At 46.0% G+C, this 19,294-nt stretch overlaps 1 protein-coding gene across 1 annotated transcript in view; it reads left to right on the plus strand.

Moving 5' to 3' along the window:
- exoc3l2b (exocyst complex component 3-like 2b) overlaps window positions 1-18,830 on the plus strand; it is a gene marked incomplete at both ends in the record, with an annotated part of 64,506 nt that extends 45,676 nt beyond the window's left edge. The window contains 12 exons of the mRNA XM_079513433.1: window positions 539-867; window positions 1,153-1,419; window positions 1,762-1,880; window positions 5,743-5,857; window positions 6,318-6,428; window positions 10,185-10,285; window positions 12,777-12,893; window positions 13,811-13,946; window positions 14,746-14,868; window positions 15,195-15,350; window positions 16,384-16,505; window positions 18,527-18,830. Coding sequence (XP_079369559.1) covers window positions 539-867; window positions 1,153-1,419; window positions 1,762-1,880; window positions 5,743-5,857; window positions 6,318-6,428; window positions 10,185-10,285; window positions 12,777-12,893; window positions 13,811-13,946; window positions 14,746-14,868; window positions 15,195-15,350; window positions 16,384-16,505; window positions 18,527-18,830 — 2,000 coding nt within the window. The remainder of the gene's footprint in view (window positions 1-538; window positions 868-1,152; window positions 1,420-1,761; window positions 1,881-5,742; window positions 5,858-6,317; window positions 6,429-10,184; window positions 10,286-12,776; window positions 12,894-13,810; window positions 13,947-14,745; window positions 14,869-15,194; window positions 15,351-16,383; window positions 16,506-18,526) is intronic.
- Between the last annotated feature and the right edge of the window lie 464 nt (window positions 18,831-19,294).

Genomic DNA, 19,294 nt, shown 5'->3' on the forward strand with positions numbered 1-19,294 from the left:
ATATGCCCTGATCACAAGCATCTGTCATCTCCTTCAACCTCTGTTCGGATGGCTCAATTCTCCTCTCTCTCTCTCTCTCTCTCTCTCTCTCTCTCTCTCTCTCTCTCTCTCTCTCTCTCTCTCTCTCTCTCTCTCTCTCTCTCTCTCTCTCTCTCTCTCTCTCTCTCTCTCTCTCTCTCTCTCTCTCTCTCTCTCGCTCGCTCAATTGCACGCACGCACACGCACGCACACGCACATGCACAAACTTCAAATAATGCTTCATTGGCATGTCAAGGAATCACATATTTCCAAGGCATCAATAAAATATCTTTGCTGACAGGTGGGATAAACCTTGTAACCTCTTTCTTTCTTTCTTTCTTTCTTTCTTTCTTTCTTTCTTTCTTTCTTTCTTTGTGGCGTTGTATTGCAGTTTGTGATTTACTGTTTGAAAGAACTATGCAAACATTCCTGTGAATAAACGAGTTAAAAAGTTAAAAATCTAATTCCCCCCCCCCCCCCCCCCCCTCTCTCTCTCTGTCTCTCCCTCATCCTCGTTAAGTGCTGGAGATCTTACAGCTGGTGACAAAGCGGGATCTCTTCCTGGCCGACACCCACATCCTGGAGCTGGAGCAGGAGTGTAATGAGGCTCTGGCCGACGGAGCCCCTCCTCCTCCCCCTCCGTCGACGGAGGAGCCCCTCATCGGTCCCGCCGGCGGGAGGGACAGCGCTCTCAGTCCCGCCGGTACCGGTGGTGGGAAGGACAGCGGACGCCGCAAGGCCAAGGACGTTGAGCTGCTGTACGAGGCCCTGCAGAGGGAGCTGTGGAGCGTGGTCAGAGAGTCCCTGAGGTCCCCCACGGCGGGGCCCAACCTGGGCCTGGTGGTGCAGGTGAGTCCCTACTAGACCCAACCTCATGGGCCTGCACCACAGGACCTGCACCACCAGGCCCAACCTGGGCCTGGTGGTGCAGGTTAGGGCTTTCACTTCTAGTGATTTTAATAATAATACTTTTTAATAATAGTAATCTTGAGGCCTACAAAAACGGAAAACTAGTCAACTAGTACCAACAAGGTTGACTAATGGGTTCACTAGTCGACTAGTTGCTTAAAGCCATGGGTTGGCTGAAAACCACTGCTCTGTAACGTTACCGTCATACTTTCCGTGGTTCCGCAGGTGCTCCAGCAGGAGGATCAGGCGGACAGGGACTGGGCGGTGAGCGAGCGCGCGGCCCCGGGGGGCCCGCGGCCCCGCAAGCTGAGGCAGCGCTGGAGGGAGGCGGTGGAGGAGGCGGCCGACGGCTCGCTGCCGCCCAGGACGGAGCTGGTGGCGGGCGAGCTGAGCGCCTACCTGGACCGCCTGAGGGCCCGCACGGTGGACGACCTGGGGGCCGCCAACAGGAACGTGGTGTCCGTGTACCCTGAGGAGTACACGCCCTTCCAGGTGAGTCTCTACACCCAGAGGAGTGCATGTAGTCAGGTAACCATTCTCCCATGGTTTATATTGTGTTTAGGATCCAAGATGGCCACAGCACCAGGAGGGGGTGGGGCGGAGGTGAGCGGGCGGGGTCGACCCTTATGCCCATACTGGGCTGCATTCAAGACACTTGCCTTGTGTCTGACACCTGACTTGTGTCTGAACACAGCGTTGATGGATGTACTGTGTCTAGCAAATGCAACCTCAGTCGTTCATCTAATATCAAAAGCACATTTTTTTTCCTTTCTCCTTCGTGAACTCTTCACAGCATTCATTGTTTTTTCTCTCTGACCTCTGACCTCTGTCCAGGTGTACGTCCAGAGCTACCACCAGGCGGTTGCTAGGCGACTGCAGGCCATCACTGACGACCAGCTGTCAATCACTGACATCTACAGTCTGCTGGACTGGCTGTACAACATCTACAATAGGTACGCACGCACGCACGCACGCACGCACGCACGCAGTGGAAAAAGGACTACAGTACATGTTTGGGACAGTGTGTAGTAAAAGGACTACAGTACATGTTTGGGACAGTGTGTAGTAAAAGGACTACAGTACATGTTTGGGACAGTGTGTAGTAAAAGGACTACAGTACATGTTTGGGACAGTGTGTAGTAAAAGGACTACAGTACATGTTTGGGACAGTGTGTAGTAAAAGGACTACAGTACATGTTTGGGACAGTGTGTAGTAAAAGGACTACAGTACATGTTTGGGACAGTGTGTAGTAAAAGGACTACAGTACATGTTTGGGACAGTGTGTAGTAAAAGGACTACAGTACATGTTTGGGACAGTGTGTAGTAAAAAGGACTACAGTACATGTTTGGGACAGTGTGTAGTAAAAGGACTACAGTACATGTTTGGGACAGTGTGTAGTAAAAGGACTACAGTACATGTTTGGGACAGTGTGTAGTAAAAGGACTACAGTACATGTTTGGGACAGTGTGTAGTAAAAGGACTACAGTACATGTTTGGGACAGTGTGTAGTAAAAGGACTACAGTACATGTTTGGGACAGTGTGTAGTAAAAGGACTACAGTACATGTTTGGGACAGTGTGTAGTAAAAGGACTACAGTACATGTTTGGGACAGTGTGTAGTAAAAGGACTACAGTACATGTTTGGGACAGTGTGTAGTAAAAGGACTACAGTACATGTTTGGGACAGTGTGTAGTAAAAGGACTACAGTACATGTTTGGGACAGTGTGTAGTAAAACGTGTGTATTTTGTCATGTCTAACCCATTTAGACCTGAGACCAGATTCTCAAACCTCTTCATGTCAAAGACCCCCAGAATGATTATGTAATTGGCCGCAGACCCCCATCTCAGAATATGTTGTTCCAAGGACCCCCCAGGAGCAAAGTTTGAGATAAAAGCATTCGCTGTGAAATAATATATATATTCAAAGATGTTTTCACGATTTTTCAAGAATAGCAGATCTATAAGCTGGTAGCACAGCACCGAGTGTCACGCTACAAGCTTGTAGATCTGCTATTTGTCAATATGTGACCAGATTTGACTGAGAGACTGCCATCGCGCAAAATTCAGCTTTACACCAGAGGAGTTTTTTTTTTCTTTTTCAAAATGAGTTAATAGCACAGGCAGACTCTTCACATACTAGAGCATGTCTGAAATAAGTGTCAGAGCTGAAATGGACAGTGTGTGTATAAAAGTTGTGTATTGTCTCACAGGGACGTCTTGGGGACAGTGTGTGAACTGTAAAAGTTGTGTATTGTCTCACAGGGACGTCTTGGGGACAGTGTGTGAACTGTAAAAGTTGTGTATTGTCTCACAGGGACGTTTTGGGGACAGTGTGTGAACTGTAAAAGTTGTGTATTGTCTCACATGGACGTTTTGGGGACGGACAGTGTGTGAACTGTAAAAGTTGTGTATTGTCTCACAGGGACGTTTTGGGGACAGTGGTCCTCATTCACAACGGCGTTTACGCCAGAGTGTAACGGAAGCGTATACAGATACTAAATATCATCGTATTTCTCTGTCCGATCACGCTGCGATTTGCTCCCGTCTTATTCAGGGAAGCTGGTGTAATCACTTCATTTGTGCGGATCGCAGAGTGTAGCCTTTCCGCATTTTTCCCAAGCGATTCGCCTGGTGTCGCCTGGTTAGAACGCCCATCCCACACCATATAAGGCAACAGGAAATATCGAAATACGTCATCATAGCCTGCAACGGGCTTTAAATTATATACAACAGCCGCGATGAGCTTGTAGAGCAGTTAATTTTGACAGGCGGGTCTCTGCACGGACAGATCTTCAAGCAAACAGCGCGAGTTTTGTATATAATTATAAACGAAACTTGCCAACTTGGCACGCATTGCTTCACTCCTTGTTAAATGTCAGAACGTTAATAAGTTAACTGATGTTACAGTTACTTTCACATAATGAGAAAGAAGTTAATTTGTACTGTTCACCACACAACCAAATGCTATATTAAAACTCGGCAATGATAAAAGGCCCTATTGATTAGTCTACTGCGGTGATTGATTCCCTGCCCTGCACTGTCGGATTTGGAAAGCAAATATATGGACATGCATGGACACAGGACATATTTTCTTTCTTTTTTTTCTTGTGGGATTTGGACTTAAGGCTATATTTCATCCGATCCAACTACGTTGTATGTTTCCTCAGCTGCAGGTAAGAGTTGGCTAATCTGTGTGGCGTCCGCATGTGATCAATATACATATTATAAATTAATACCACGACGCAAATGGAGGCAGATAGGTGCTTGCAGCAAATGCATTTAGGCCTACGTGAAACTTTAATTGGCTGAGTCTCTGTCAACATGCTGATCAGCGAGTTACAGTGGTAATAATAATCATCATCAACAGCCTTTCTTGTCTGTCTGTCCGTCATGTTTGTGAACAAGCGCGAGTGGAGGTGAGCTGGCTTAAAACTATGATATGACTGGCCGACTTTCAAACACGCTGATGCCATTCATTCAAATAGGCTAATGTGGTCTTCTATTTTTTATATAGGGCTAATCCCCCCCCCCCCCCCCCCCCCCCCACACACACACACACACACACACGCACCGACAGTCAGACGGACTCAAAGGAGCTCCATAACGAAACAATTTAAATAGGCCTATACTGCAGACATTACTACACTAAACAACGTTGGATTCGTACAGTGCAGAATGCAGATAAGTGTATGTTCTTATTATAATTGTGAGTTTGTTTTTTAACATGCAGCGCGAGTCCGCGAGACTGCGAGAGCCGATCTACAAGCTCACAGCGCGTTGCACTGCGAGTAGAAAGCTGTCAAGTGAGCAGCGCAATCGCGCATGCTAGAAATATCCTAATAAATAAATAAAAAGGTGTCGGGCTTGCAGGGCCAGTTTCTGTATGGCACTCTAGGCTAACCTGCCTCTAGAATGCATGCATTTAGGCATACAAGTGATACTTGGCTTTTATATAGGCTATAATTTTTTTATGTGCGACCAATGTTGGGGACACCCGGACACATGCCTACATATTTTATCTGAGATTTGGGGACTTTTAATTGATTCAGCATGAAGACTAAAGCCTTCTTAATACATCTACGCAAGCCGTACACGACCATGAGAGGTGGCGCAGCTTTCAGCGGAATTTCCGACCAACCCACGTCACCGTCAAGTTCACGTTCAAGTTCATGAATTCCCACGTAATGTGGGAATCCACGTAAATGCCTGTCTGCTCATGCTCCGCTCACGTAACGTCACTTTATGAGCGTAAACGCCGTTGTGAATGAGGACCCGTGTGTGTATAAAAGTTGTGTATTGTCTCACAGGGACGTATTGGGGACAGTGTGTGAACTGTAAAAGTTGTGTATTGTCTCACATGGACGTTTTGGGGACAGTGTGTGAACTGTAAAAGTTGTGTATTGTCTCACAGGGACGTTTTGGGGACAGTGTGTGTATAAAAGTTGTGTATTGTCTCACAGGGACGTATTGGGGACAGTGTGTGAACTGTAAAAGTTGTGTATTGTCTCACAGGGACGTCTTGGGGACAGTGTGTGAACTGTAAAAGTTGTGTATTGTCTCACAGGGACGTCTTGGGGACAGTGTGTGAACTGTAAAAGTTGTGTATTGTCTCACAGGGACGTTTTGGGGACAGTGTGTGTATAAAAGTTGTGTATTGTCTCACAGGGACGTTTTGGGGACAGTGTGTGTATAAAAGTTGTGTATTGTCTCACAGGGACGTTTTGGGGACAGTGTGTGTATAAAAGTTGTGTATTGTCTCACAGGGACGTTTTGGGGACAGTGTGTGTATAAAAGTTGTGTATTGTCTCACAGGGACGTTTTGGGGACAGTGTGTATGACCAGTCCGTTCAACCGCTCCCAGTTAACCCCTCTGTTGCCAGCGGAGACCGTGGAGAGACTGGAGCTCGACTGTCTCAACTCTGTCAGGGTGAGACACGCACGCACGCCCGCCCGCACGCACGCACGCACGCCCGCCCGCACGCACGCCCGCACGCACGCACGCACGCACGCACGCATGCACGCACGCACGCACGCACGCACACACACACACACACACACACGCCTCCATGTTTGTGATCTATCCTTGTTTTCAAGTCCAATGAAAAAACGGTTTGAATTTGCATCATTTGGAATATTGTGCATCCAAGAAATAGGTCGTTTATTGTAGATCTGCTTTTTTCGAAAGATGTTAAATACATTTTAAAAACTTGAAATGGGACATGCTGCACAATGAGTACTTGATGCCAATACTTCTGCACTTTAACTCGAGACACATTCTGATGTCCGGACTTTTTACTTTGTAACAGAGTATTTCTACACTGCGCTATTGATATTGTTACTTCAGTACAAAACATTTGAGTACTTTTTCCCCACCACTGTGTTTCCAGGCTAAGGTGACCACAGAGCTGTCTCAGGTTCTGGACGAGGAGGAGAAGAGATGGATGGAGACTCTACATATAGAAGAATACCACATCACACTGGCCAAGACTGTTATACAGGTATATACACACGCACACACGCACTTCCAAAATGGAATGCGGAGCAACCTTGAAATAGGCATTGAAGCAACAAATCGCTGGGCGTCCTGATTTAATGGTTACAAATACCCCTGGGCGTTCGGGGGGGTTTGTTAATCCATTGAGACCTGGAACGTATCCATGTCACGTTAGCGTTTAACCACATTAACCATTAACCCATTTTGGGGCGGGAACCCCTTTTGGTGTTTTAAACATTGTTATAATTTAGCTATTGAAAAATAGCAGATCTACAAGCTCATAGCGCGCCACCGAGTGGCGCGCTATGAACTTGTAGGTCTGCTATTTTTGAAAAATCGTTAAAATGTGCCTCAAATCTTTCCGAAAATTGTCATGATTTAGAAAACTTTTTTTTTTTTTAATTTCGACGTCAGGCCTGAATGGGTTAATAACCACCATGAGGCCAATTTGAAGAAAATAAATAATGATAATAATTGTGGCGGAGGCTCTTCTGGAAGTCAGCGGTTTCACTTTTATCAGTCCAGTGGTGTCTGAGATGAGCCGTTCTGAGATGGATGTACAGACAGATGACACCGCATGGCTTCTACATGGATCTCTGCAGTCATGGCGATGATGTCATATCGATGATGTCATATTGATCGCTCAAACATGGACCGCTTGCTTTAGTCATCATTTTTGAGTGGTGCAAACCACTCCAATAACTGGCTTTAGTGGTTAGTACCCGTGTGTGTTTGTGCCTGTACGGGTGAGCATGGTTGCTATGGTTAGTATGTGACGTCACTGACATCACCGACATCACGTCAGAGTGGTGCAAATGTGTAGTTGCACCACTCAGTTCACACAGGTGTGTGTGTGTGTGTGTGTGTGTGTGTGTGTGTGTGTGTGTGTGTGTGTGTGTGTGTGTGTGTGTGTGTGTGTGTGTGTGATGTCAGACCTCAGCCTACATAAGGTGTGAATCGCCGTTAGACTCTCACTTCATCTCGGAACATCGTGCAGACATTTGTACTAAGAGATTTACCTGTGGGGGACAAACATAGAGACAGAGACAGAGAAGACGGACAGACAGAGATGAGGGAGACCCCCCCAGAGAGAGGAACCTAAAACTCTCAGCCCCATCACAGTCGTCCATTTATAGCTTCATATTTGATGGTGGAAGGAAGGAGTGAGTCCCAACATGTCCAGACTCAGGTCTCCTGCTCTGAGTGTCCATATGCCCGTGCCTCCACCTTCCTCCATCGACACGCGAAGAGGAGCCGCGACGACCTCTACTGCCAATCGCTGAGGAGTGAACAGACGCCCTCGGCAGCCTGTCGGCAAATCAACTGCCCTGTAGCCGGCCAGAGACAAGGAGACCCGGATGGCGGTCGTCAACAGTTTACCAAGAATGTAGCTCGGGCGGGAGACATCGAGACACGTCAGCCGAGTCACACAGGAAAGAAAATTCACCTCTGTGAACAGTGTGACAAGATTTTCAACAGGTTAGATCACCTGGAGTCACACCTGCGTACCCACACTGGAGAAAAACCTTTCGACTGTGACAAGTGTGGCAAGAGGTTCAGTCACTTAGGCAGTCTAAAGAAACACCAGCGTATTCATACCGGGGAAAAGCCATACCACTGCAAGCAGTGTGACAAGAGTTTCAACGCCTCGTGTGACCTGGCGAGACACCAGCGTATCCACACTGGAGAAAAACCGTACCACTGTCAACTGTGTGACAAGGGTTTCAGTCAGCTGGGTCGCCTAAGGATTCACCAGCGCATTCACACTGGGGAAAAGCCATACCACTGCAAACAGTGTGGCAAGAGTTTCAACACGTCATGTGACTTGGCGAGACACCAGCGTATCCACAGTGGGGAGAAACCGTACCACTGTCAACTGTGTGACAAGGGTTTCAGTCAGTTATTTCATCTAAAGAATCACCAGCGCATTCACACTGGAGAAAGACCGTACCGCTGCAAACAGTGTGAGAATAGTTTCACCGAGTTAGGCTCTCTAAAGAATCACCAGCGTAGTCACACTGGAGAAAAACCATACCACTGCAAACATTGTGAGAAGAGTTTCAGTCAGGTAGGCGGTCTCAACACACACCTGCGTCTCCACAGTGGAGACAAACCGTACCTCTGTAAACAGTGTGGAAAGAGTTTCAACACGTCAAGTAACCTGACAAGACACCGGCGCATTCACACTGGAGGAAAAACCATACCACTGTAAACAATGTGAGAAGTTTCAGTGTGTTAAGTGGCCTAAGCAGTGGTTACCAAACTGTTTCATGTCAAGGACCCCCAAAATGACACACATTAGCCCACAGACCCCTATTTGAAATATATGCCAAGGACCCCCATAAGAGAATATTTTTACGGCTCTAGCAGTGATTCTCAACCATTTTCATTTCAAGGACCCCCCGCGGTTTGACCTGAATTAGGCTACGATCCCCTATTTAATGGCATTTCTATCTCTGGGACCCCCAATGTATATTGTAAAATCACTGTTAATTTAACTCTGAGGGCAGTATTATGTGTGTCTTAAGTACCAGGTCTTATTACTTAACTTAAGACCTGGAGGCGTGGTCAATGCCATTTGGCTATTCTGAGTGGCCAAATGGCATTGATCACGCCTCCAGGTCTTAAGTTAAGTAATAAGACCTGGTACTTAAGACACGCATAATACTGCCCTAAGAGTTCTCAACGGGCCTGAAGATGAAGGCCCGGCCCTACCTGGGCCCTGCTGGACCCAAATGGCACCGAATACTAGGAATGACCCATCTGCTATTTTCAGCATGCAACCACGTGAAACATGAGTTGTCTTTTAGTCATACTGGATATCTTCTCCACTAGTCCCTTCCTAACATTTTAGTCTAGTTTTTGTTGACGAAATTGTCACTATATTTAGTCTTAGTTTTAGTCACCGTAGCTTAGTTTTCATTTAGTTTCGATTTAGTTTTCGTAGTCTACGAACATTCCTTTTTAGGAGACCAAACTTTACAAATTTCCATAGTTTTAGGACATGAAAACCGGTAAAACGGACCTTCCATTCCAAAGATAATGGCCAAAACATCCTGGAAACGGCCACTTTCACAGTTTTTTGATCACCAATTTTGGATTGAGTTTATCCATTTCCGTCTGCCTTTCCGTTAGGGGCAGGTAGAATTTATTTTTTGGGGGTAATGTTTTATTTTTATTTTATTTATTTATTTACTTTCCACAGAACCTGAGGCATGGCCCGACCTGACTAGTTACTGTAACATACATTTTTGGGCCCAGCCCGGCCCGAAAATGTCGGGTCGGGTATGAGGTGTTTATACTCGAGGTCGGCTGTACCTTTGACTATAGCCTGGAAGAAGCCTTTCTAACCAAAGTAACAAGCTAGTGCAGACCAGCTAGTGCAGGCCATCTCACAGCTAGGCTACACAAGTTTGTATCTTTGGCAGCCTAGGGCATGTGCATAAGTTGGTTGTGAGGGGTCTACAAATGGCCGGCCTTTCCAAAATGAGAGCCAAGCAGTTAGCGAGGTACTGCTCAGTTTCAGCCATTATAGGAAGCCGCTAAATTTGGAGGAGGCGTTGTTTCCTTTATCCATGATTTATGTCTGCTGCCCTGTGTCCGACATGTCAGCTGTACTGTATGTAACGATGCTTTGCCGTCCATGCACGTTGTAACTGGCTGCTCTCCTATTGTAAAGTGTTTATGTCCTTTGTACAAGGTATTCCTGTACTTCTCATTATGTGGACATAAATAAACATTTCAAATGTGTGTGTTACAGAGGTTGCAGGTAGATCTGGAGCGGTCGGCAGCCATTAACAGGAGCCTGGGCTCCAGAGTGGCTCAGTGCAGCCTCAATGGACTGGCAGACTTTCTCTACAGGTACACGCACGCACGCACGCACGCACGCACGCACGCACGCACACACACACACACACACACACACGCACGAACGCACGCACAACCACGTGTAAAATGAGTTGTCTTCTAGTCATACTGGATCTCTTCTCCACTAGTCCCTTCCTAACATTTTAGTCTAGTTTTTGTTGACGAAATTGTCACTATATTTAGTTCCCACTTTGGGAACCACTCACTGCCTTATTATAATGCACATTATGAGGATCAATTCTTTGCACATAGATTGGAAACGGGTGTTGTCCTTTAAGTGGTAAAACATTTCAATGGTAGCAGAGAATTGGAATCTGTAATACAATATGCTTCCTTAACTGGATTTTGTTTCCTTGTCTATCTTTTTTTAGGCATATCATTGAGTGAGTTTTTACTGTATGTATTTTTACTATATGTGCTTTATTAATGTTTGTTTCATGGTGTTTGCAGCTGCTATCATGGCCAGGCCTAGCTCCAAAAAATACATTGTAATCTGAACATCGTTAAATGCAAGTTGAACGCGCACGTGCACAAACAAACTGTACAATGAGCACATTTACGTACCGCAATACCTTTGTATTATTACTGAAGTAAAGGTTTGTATACATTTGTATACAGTATTTCCACATTGTTGTATTACTAGCCTACTTTAAAGGGGGAAAAGTCCTTCTTCCATCTCTTAGAATAGATGAAGAAACAGATGACACTGTGCTAGGTATTAAAGGGAAACTTATAAAAAACAATATATGTTAATGACGTTTAGAAGATTTAGAACACTTTCCTGGGGGTAATATGTGGTTTTAGATATTTTAGATTTTAGCAGTGTCTCTGATGTCATGGACACTGGGCTCACTTCCTTCCTGGACTACATGTTGTCTCAGTAAGACAACCCTCCCCCTATCCACAAGAAGGAGCAATGCACCAAAGCGTTATGGGAATTGTAGTCCAGGAAGTAAGTGAGTCCAGTGTCCATGACATCTGGGCTCACTGCTAAAATCTAAAATATCTAAAACCACAAATTACACACATAAAGATCCCCAGGAAAGTGTTCTAAATCTTCTAAACGTCATTAACATGTATATTGTTTTTGCAAAAAGGGTGAAGTGTCCCTTTAAATCATATCCTGAGGTTGTGCGTTTCTGTCCAATCTTATCACCTCTTAACCCATTCAGACCGTAAAATGTATGTGTGTAGCCTACACACGTCCTAGCGCTTTTTCATTGATATCAAACAAAAAATTAAAATTGAGATTTTTTTCTTTTTTCGGGTGGTTGGCCTTGCAGAAGGTTGGCCTTCTGCAATGTACTTCTTGCTGTTCGCGCATGCGCACTGCCGTTCACTTCCTTGTTTACGGCTCAGAACGAATGCCTCGTATCTCCTAATCTAGGGAACTCTCCATGGTTTTGTCCAGATGGGCACACTTCTGTCTTCATGTCTGACTTCAACATGCCTCTCGTTTAGAATATTAATGCTTCTAGAGAGACTTTATCGTAATCCTCGCGAGGTAAGCAAGCAACATTATGCATCCCGTTTTTTGTAAGGAAAGGAAGGGGGGGGAGGGGGGGTTTTCAGAGTAAAAGCTGCCATATCTGCCCGGCACCCCGAGCTCCTATTTTGAAAGAAATCCCGGCGCTCATTGTGTTAACATGACCGGCCGCTAAATGTCCGCAGGCACTCATGTCGATTTCATCATTGCTCTCACTAACAATGAGCACATTGTGTTGTATTGCTCTGGGCTCCACTCAGAGCCTGCTGGCTGTTACGCATTGATGCTACTGCTATGTGACCGGATTTGACTGAGGCTCTGCTATCGTGCAGCTTCCAGCTTTTCACCAGAGGGGGAAAACACTTTTTTTTTTAAATCCAAAATGAGTTAATTGCACAGGCACACTCTTCACAATACTTAATTATTTTATAGCCATCTACGCTTATAAACGTAGCTAAGCTATTGGGACCTATCTATGCCAGCTACGCTTATAAGTGTAGACAACCGTTTAATCCATATACAGTATGAATGCGCCGACCGTTTGTTTACCTCTTAGCATTACTCCGGGTATAGTATCCACCTCCTCCTTCACCAGCAGTGATGCGATTTCTAAATCCAGCTCCGTTGAGCCTCCATCATAACCCGATTTTCAAAGTGCCGTATCTCCAAAGGTTCGAGAGCTGTCCATGGTGAGCCGGCGTGCACCCGACGATCGTAAATCGTTTGTGAGTTTGTATCGCATCGCTGATTTTTTTTTAGCTGCTTGTACTGCTATAGCTAAAGGCTGTGGGCTGTGTTGTGTGGTGTCGTTCCACTTCCGGAGGCCCCCACCTTCCTGTTTAACCCGGAAGGACAACAAGCTCCGTATAGTGGGCCTGGACGGGCGGCCCCTGCGGGGCAGTAACAGCATGCTAACACTAGGGGCAGCAAAGGAGTTAAGACCGTCTGCTAAATGCCTAAATTGTAAATTGTAACGTTTGTGGTTTGCGTTTTGATCAGTTTCCAGCGTAAGGTGGAGATGTTCCATGAAGGAATGCTCAGTGGAATGTTTGGAGACAACGAGGATGGATACCGCTCTAAAACCATCGCTCTGGTCAACTGTTGTCCCCCGTTCAGGTAACAACGCCCGCACGCACGCACGCATGCACGCACGCACGCACGCGTTTATAAACAACCCATGTGGAAAAAAAATAAATTTTTGCCCCTATGTTTATAAGACATTTGTAAACACAATTTGGGAGTTTGTTTATAGAACTTGTTCACAAACATTTTAGTTTGTTTATAATCATTAAAGATTTGTTTATAAACATTGTAGATTTGTTTACAAACATTTAGGGGTCAGTTTACAAACATTTTGGGGGTTGTTTACAAACATGTGAGATTTGTTTACAAACATTTAAGATTTGCTTACAATCATTTAAGGTTGTTTCTAAACATTTTAGGGTTTGTTTACAGATATTTAGGGTTTGTTTACAAACATATGATATTTGTTTACAAACATTTTGGGGATTATTTACAAATAGTATGTGATATTTGTCTACATACATTTAATGTTTGTTTACAAACATTTTATATTTGTTTACAAGCATTTAGGGTTTGTTTGCAGATATTTAGGGTTTGTTTACAAACATTTAAGGTTTGTTTAAACATTTTAGGGTTTGTCTATACACATTTGATATTTGTTTACAAACATCTAGGGTGTGTTTATAAACATTTGATGTGTGTTTACAAACATTAGGGTGTGTTTATAAACATTTGATATTTGTTGACAAACAGTTTGGTGTTTGTTTACACACATTTTAGTGTTTGTTTGCAAACATCCTAAACATGTTAAATGGTCTGTGGCCAAATACTTTTTGGAAGGTCAAGTCATTGAGAACCAACCAGAATTTTGTTTATAACGTGTGTGTGTGTGTGTGTGTGTGTGTGTGTGTGTGTGTGTGTGTGTGTGTGTGTGTGTGTGTGTGTGTGTGTGTGTGTGTGTGTGTGTGTGTGTGTGCTTGCGTGCGTGCGTGTATTTACTGTGTGTGTAGAGGTTTCATCCAGCGCTGTGCTCAGTGTGATCCTGCCATCAGTGAAGACTCTCTACGTAGAGCCAACAACTCACTGGACAGGATAGTCAACCTAGCGGTCAAAGTACTGTCGGACCGACTCTACGACCATATACGGGTATGGTGCACTCACTCACACACACACTGATTGATTGATTGATTGATTGATTGATTGATTGATTGATTGATTGAAATTTGTATTCACAGAATGTATGCAGAATGGGTTCATTTCAAACAAAGGCACAAAAAACTGTAAAGAGGAAATAGCAGATCTATACACGCTCATAATGTTGCATGACAGCGCATTGTGAGCTTGTAGAAGTGGTTAATGTATGTTTTGTAATAATATGCTAAATCTACAAAGTAACTAAAGTTTTCAAATAAATGCAGTGGAGTACAATATTTATATATAGTACAATGTTTGGATGCGAGACGTACGCAATGGAGTAGAAGTGAAAGTATCGGGAATTGGAAATACTCAAGTAAAGTACAAACACCTCAAAATTGTACTAAGCCTACTTACACCACTGCTCACACATCCCAGGGATGCACTTTCATAAAGTGCATAAAGTGAATGGCAAATCAACTGGCAAATCGACTTTTCTGTTTGGATGTATGGCTGTCAAGGCCAGAAAGTAGTTTTTTGCCACTCAGTAGGCGTTCCTGCATAACTTCCGGTTATGATGATGTCACGCGCATACCCTCTATCTAACTATATAAATGCACCGAGTCTCTGTGTGTGCGTCTGTACGTGTGTAATCCACGTAACTCGAGAACCGTTCGCCCCACCGACTTCAAATTCGTCCTGTGTGACACATATTTCATTTTTTGTTTACCATTTTATTGTGAGAATTAGCGAGGACCAACTCTATGAAGATGCATTGTGTTTATCTGTTGTATAACTCCTGTTCTCACAGCCGTTCTTTGACAAGCTGGTGAAGAGAAAATGGCTGACGAACACAGAGCCCTTTGAACAGATCCAGTCTCTGATCAAAGAACACTTCAAGATGTTTCGCCGCATGGACAGCCCTCCGTACCACGTATGTACACATACATACGCACACGCACGCACATGTGAACCCCCCCCCCCCCCCCAATCCCCTCACACACACATTACATATGTCGAAGGAAGAGCAAACTCGGACATTTAAAGCCTTTATTCAACATGGTGCAAGTAAAAAGGACAACGTTTCCATGTAACTGTAACCAGTCAGTGGCCGTGTGGTTAGAGTGTACGCCCTGATACTTGGGGGGTCAAATCTACTAATCAAATGATTCCCAAGCGCGGCACGGCTGCGGCTCACCGCTCCAAGAGATGGGTCAAATGCGGAGAACAAATTAACGTGTGTGTGTGTGTGTGTTGCAGGTGCTGGTGGCAGAGGTTCACAGGCGCGTGCTGACGGAGTACCTCCGCTCAGTGATGCGAGGCAGGATCATCTGCACCTCGGCCAAGATGAGGAAGAGGATGGCGGCGCGCCTCCGCGACGAAGGCAAACAGATCAAAGCACTCTTTAAGGACCTGGTCAGTGTGTGCGTGTGTATGTGTGCATGTGTGTGTGTGCGCGTGCGTGCGTACGTGCATGCGTGCGTGCATGCATCTGTTTTGTGAGGACATCAAAATGTCCTCACAAGTACGGCAATACAAAGATGTGCATGTGTGCGTGTGTGGGTGCGTGTGCGTGTATGTGCGTGTGTGTGTGTGCGTGCGCGTGCGTGTGTCAGCAAACGTACCCGAATGTTGACATCAAAGCATTCACACATTTAACTTCAGCAAAGCGTGCAGCTGAAGATGGTATTTCGGGACGCTAAACCGAGTGTCTATCCTTGAGCTGGGTTAAGGTTCTGCTCCACAATGGAAGGAAATGCCGCGTGTGTGCAAATAATGTGACCACGGGGAATTATGAATAATGCAAACAGCACAGGACCAAGGACTGATCCTTGAGGGACACCACATGAAAGATGAGCAGAAGGAGAGTGCAGTACACTAACCAGTGTGTCACCAGGCTTTTCAGACAGATTTGCGTTTTTTTTTTTTTTTTTTACCTTTTCTAATTGACCATGCTACAGTTATGCTATAGTTACACGAGAGAGTGTCGTAGTAGAGTCGCTGCTTCTTCGTCTGGAAATGAGCCCGCTTAGGACGCCTCCCAGGCGTCTCCCTAGGGAGGTCCTCGAGGCACGTTTCACTGGGAGGAGACCTCGGCAGCAGACCAAGGCGCTGTTGGAGGAAACACATCGACTCACTGGCCTTGGAACGTCTCGGTATCCCCCAGGAGGAAATCACGAATGTTGCTCTGGAGAGGGACGTCTGGAACACTCTGGTGGAGCTGTTGCCCCCGCGATGGATTCGGTCTAAAAAACGGCTAACGACTGGCCCAGGGCATCCTTGTAAAAATAAACACGGCACTCCGTCTTTAACTACTGTGCTGCTCAGGAAGTTCTGCAAACTACTGGACGTTAACAGTAGTGTGTGTGTGTGTGTGTGTGTGTGTGTGTGTGTGTGTGTGTGTGTGTGTGTGTGTGTGTGTGTGTGTGTGTGTGTGTGTGTGTTGCAGGAGTCTCCCGCCTCGTGGCTGGACAGCGCCCTGACCCGCCTGTCAGAGATCATCGTGTTGGAGGACACTCCGTCCATCCAGATGGAGGTCGGGGTGCTGGTCCGAGAGTTCCCTGACGTCAGGTACGGTATAGCACCTTTACTAGTACTGTTTTTGAGTGGTGTAAACCACTCCTACAACTGGCTTTTGTGTGCAGAAAAAAATGAGCATGGTTGCTATGTTCAAAATAATTTCTGACATAATTAAATCACACCCGGGTGAACTGGATGACCGTAGCAACCATGCTCATTTTTTCTGCACAAAAAAAGCCAGTTGTGAAATCACATCCGGGTGTGATTTCATTACGTCAGACATGATTTCATTACGTCAGATAGACCTTACACCACTCAGTTCACACGGGTGTGATTTTTTAAATATAAAATAATCCCTTGATTCGAGTAGAGGTATATTCTACAATGCCATGTCCCCCATCGTGTTTATTCAGCTTCAGTTACAAATATAACAATTCTTTTTGTATACTACTAGAATTTCGCGGGCCTTCGGCCCGCTCATCCCAGAGTTGCGTTGCCCCGCGTTGCGATACAGAAGTCCACAGATACAGAAGTGCACAGTGACACGCGTTGTATGCAGCTGTTTTGTGTTGCAGCGCGCGTGTAGTGTTGTTATCCATATATGCGCCTCGGTTCGTCCCGTTTGTTCCACGCCAGGTGTCGCAGTCGTTGGCGCAAATTTCTTATTATTTTAACTGTGTATGTAATCGCGGCTAGTAGCACACATTTTTTTTTAGGAGCACGATGAAAAGTTATGAAATAATGTGTTTGAGGGCCCTCCTATATACAGCTTTAGTCCCCACACGTCTCAATATTTGCCATTGACAAAGAACAGAGAAATTAGGTCGAAATGCCGCTAAATATGACGTAAATTAAAATGTATTATATATATATTTTTTTTTAATTGAATGTAAATACTTTACTTATAAAAAAACCTGGCAACCCGCACCCCGCGGTCATTTTCCGCTAACCGGAGCGGTGCTCCCTAGCCTGCTGGAGGGGTTCACATCATCCCATGCAGCCTCGAGAGGAAAAAGAAGGAAAATAAATGCAGCCTTGAGGCGACCTACCAATGTGGTGTTGTGGAGCTTGATCACGTCCTCCTCCTCCTTTTCTCCCCAAATTGCCAATCCCAATAAATGCAAAAGTTGCCTAGTGTGAATACTTCCACAGCCTAAGTAGTAAAGGATAAACTATCAGTCTTCTCCGAAATCGGTCAATGTTTGTCAACTCAGCACGTGTTGACAACGCATAGTAAACAGAAGCCGTATGTGTGTCACACCAAAAGTGGTGACCTATAGAATCCTGTACATAGAAGCATCACGCAATCGTCTCCCTCCCTGTGTGGGTCACGTGGTGGGCTCTGAGCAAATGGGAGAGGGAATGTAGTGTTGCCAGGTCCGCGTATTGTAAGCGAGTGGTAGTGTGTGTAAGTAGCGTGTTGAATGGCATTTTTTCTGTGCTTGTTTTCATAGACGTGGCAACAAATTAGGCGGGGGTGTCGGTGCTTGTGGCGTGTTTGTGTTTATTATTGATATTGATATTGTTTGCGAGTGTGGACGGGAGCCGCCTTTAGTGGCAGTGCGATGACAATTTTTACGCGGGTGGTGTCGAGTGTGGCCGTGCGGCGCGACATGAGGAGATAGGGAACGAACGACGCGGAGGGTAAGTGTGTGACGTGTTAGTGTGTTGTTGCAGTGTGTGTTGCAGCGTGTTGCAGCGTGTCAGTGACGTAGTAGCTGGTGACTTTCTTTTCGTGGTTAGCTTTTGGGGACACCTTTTCAAATGTATAATAGATAGTATAGTTTCTAATGCTTCTCACCAAATGTTGTTAACTCCTTCAGTGCCATCTGGTGGACACCAGGTGGCACTGGCAAAAAGTCCCTGGCAATCAGTGCATAATTAGATTCAGCTCGTCTTAACGTCCCTGGCATTTAAACAGGTGATACATGTATTTCTTTAATGCTTAAAATCTTGAAATAAATCAATGTGTGTCCCTGACTTTACCATCCCCTCCTGTTACGCTGATGCCATTTCTCGTCGTCCTCCTCCCCCTCCTCCTCCTCCTCCTCCTCCTCCTCCTCCTCCTCCAGGAAGAAGCACGTGTCGGCCATCTTGAACATCCGGGGGATGACGCGGCAGTCGGAGCGCCAGGAGATCCTGGCGGTGGTGAGGGACATGGTGGAGAGCGGTGACGGCGGCACGGCCATGGCGCCGCTCTGCCGGGACCGTGCGCTCTTCGCAGAGGTGCCCGTCACCTCCGAGGTGCACTGCCTCAACGTGGGCCTCAGTCGCATCGCCCTCACCGCCTCGTCGTGCCTGACCGGGCTGCGGCCCAGGCGGCGCATGAAGAACCACCGGGCCCCCGTCCAGGAGAACCCCGACGACGTCCTTTGAGAGCCGCCTCCTCATCCCCCCATGTGTGTGTCTCTCCCAACCGGTGGGACACATTGACAAAAAGACCACAGAGGACGAGGAGGAGGAGGAGGGAGATGGTCGGTCAGTGTCTGTGCGTGCAGCGTTATTTGTTTCTCGAGAGGCGGACGCGTCGTTGGCTCACACAATGTTCAAACGCTTCCACCGAATGTTTTTGTCGTAAATTAATTCCTACACTAAATCAAATTAGTCAAGGTATATCTGCAAGGGTGCACATAACTGGTTAGCCTGGCCCAGCCAGCGTGCTTTCTGGAATAGAGGTGCGCGGGGTAGCGTGGGGTAGCGTGGGGTAGCGCATAGAGCTAGCGCTGGATAATATTGTTTCACCGATCTAGCCGATTAATGCCCTTCCGTACGCACGTACATGTCTCAAGGCACAAGGACAGCGACAAGTGCAGTGGACAAAGAAACGTTTACTTTACCAA

The sequence above is a fragment of the Electrona antarctica genome (genome assembly GCF_951216825.1).
Source record: "Electrona antarctica genome assembly, chromosome: 11".
Taxonomy (NCBI): Eukaryota; Metazoa; Chordata; class Actinopteri; order Myctophiformes; family Myctophidae; genus Electrona; species Electrona antarctica.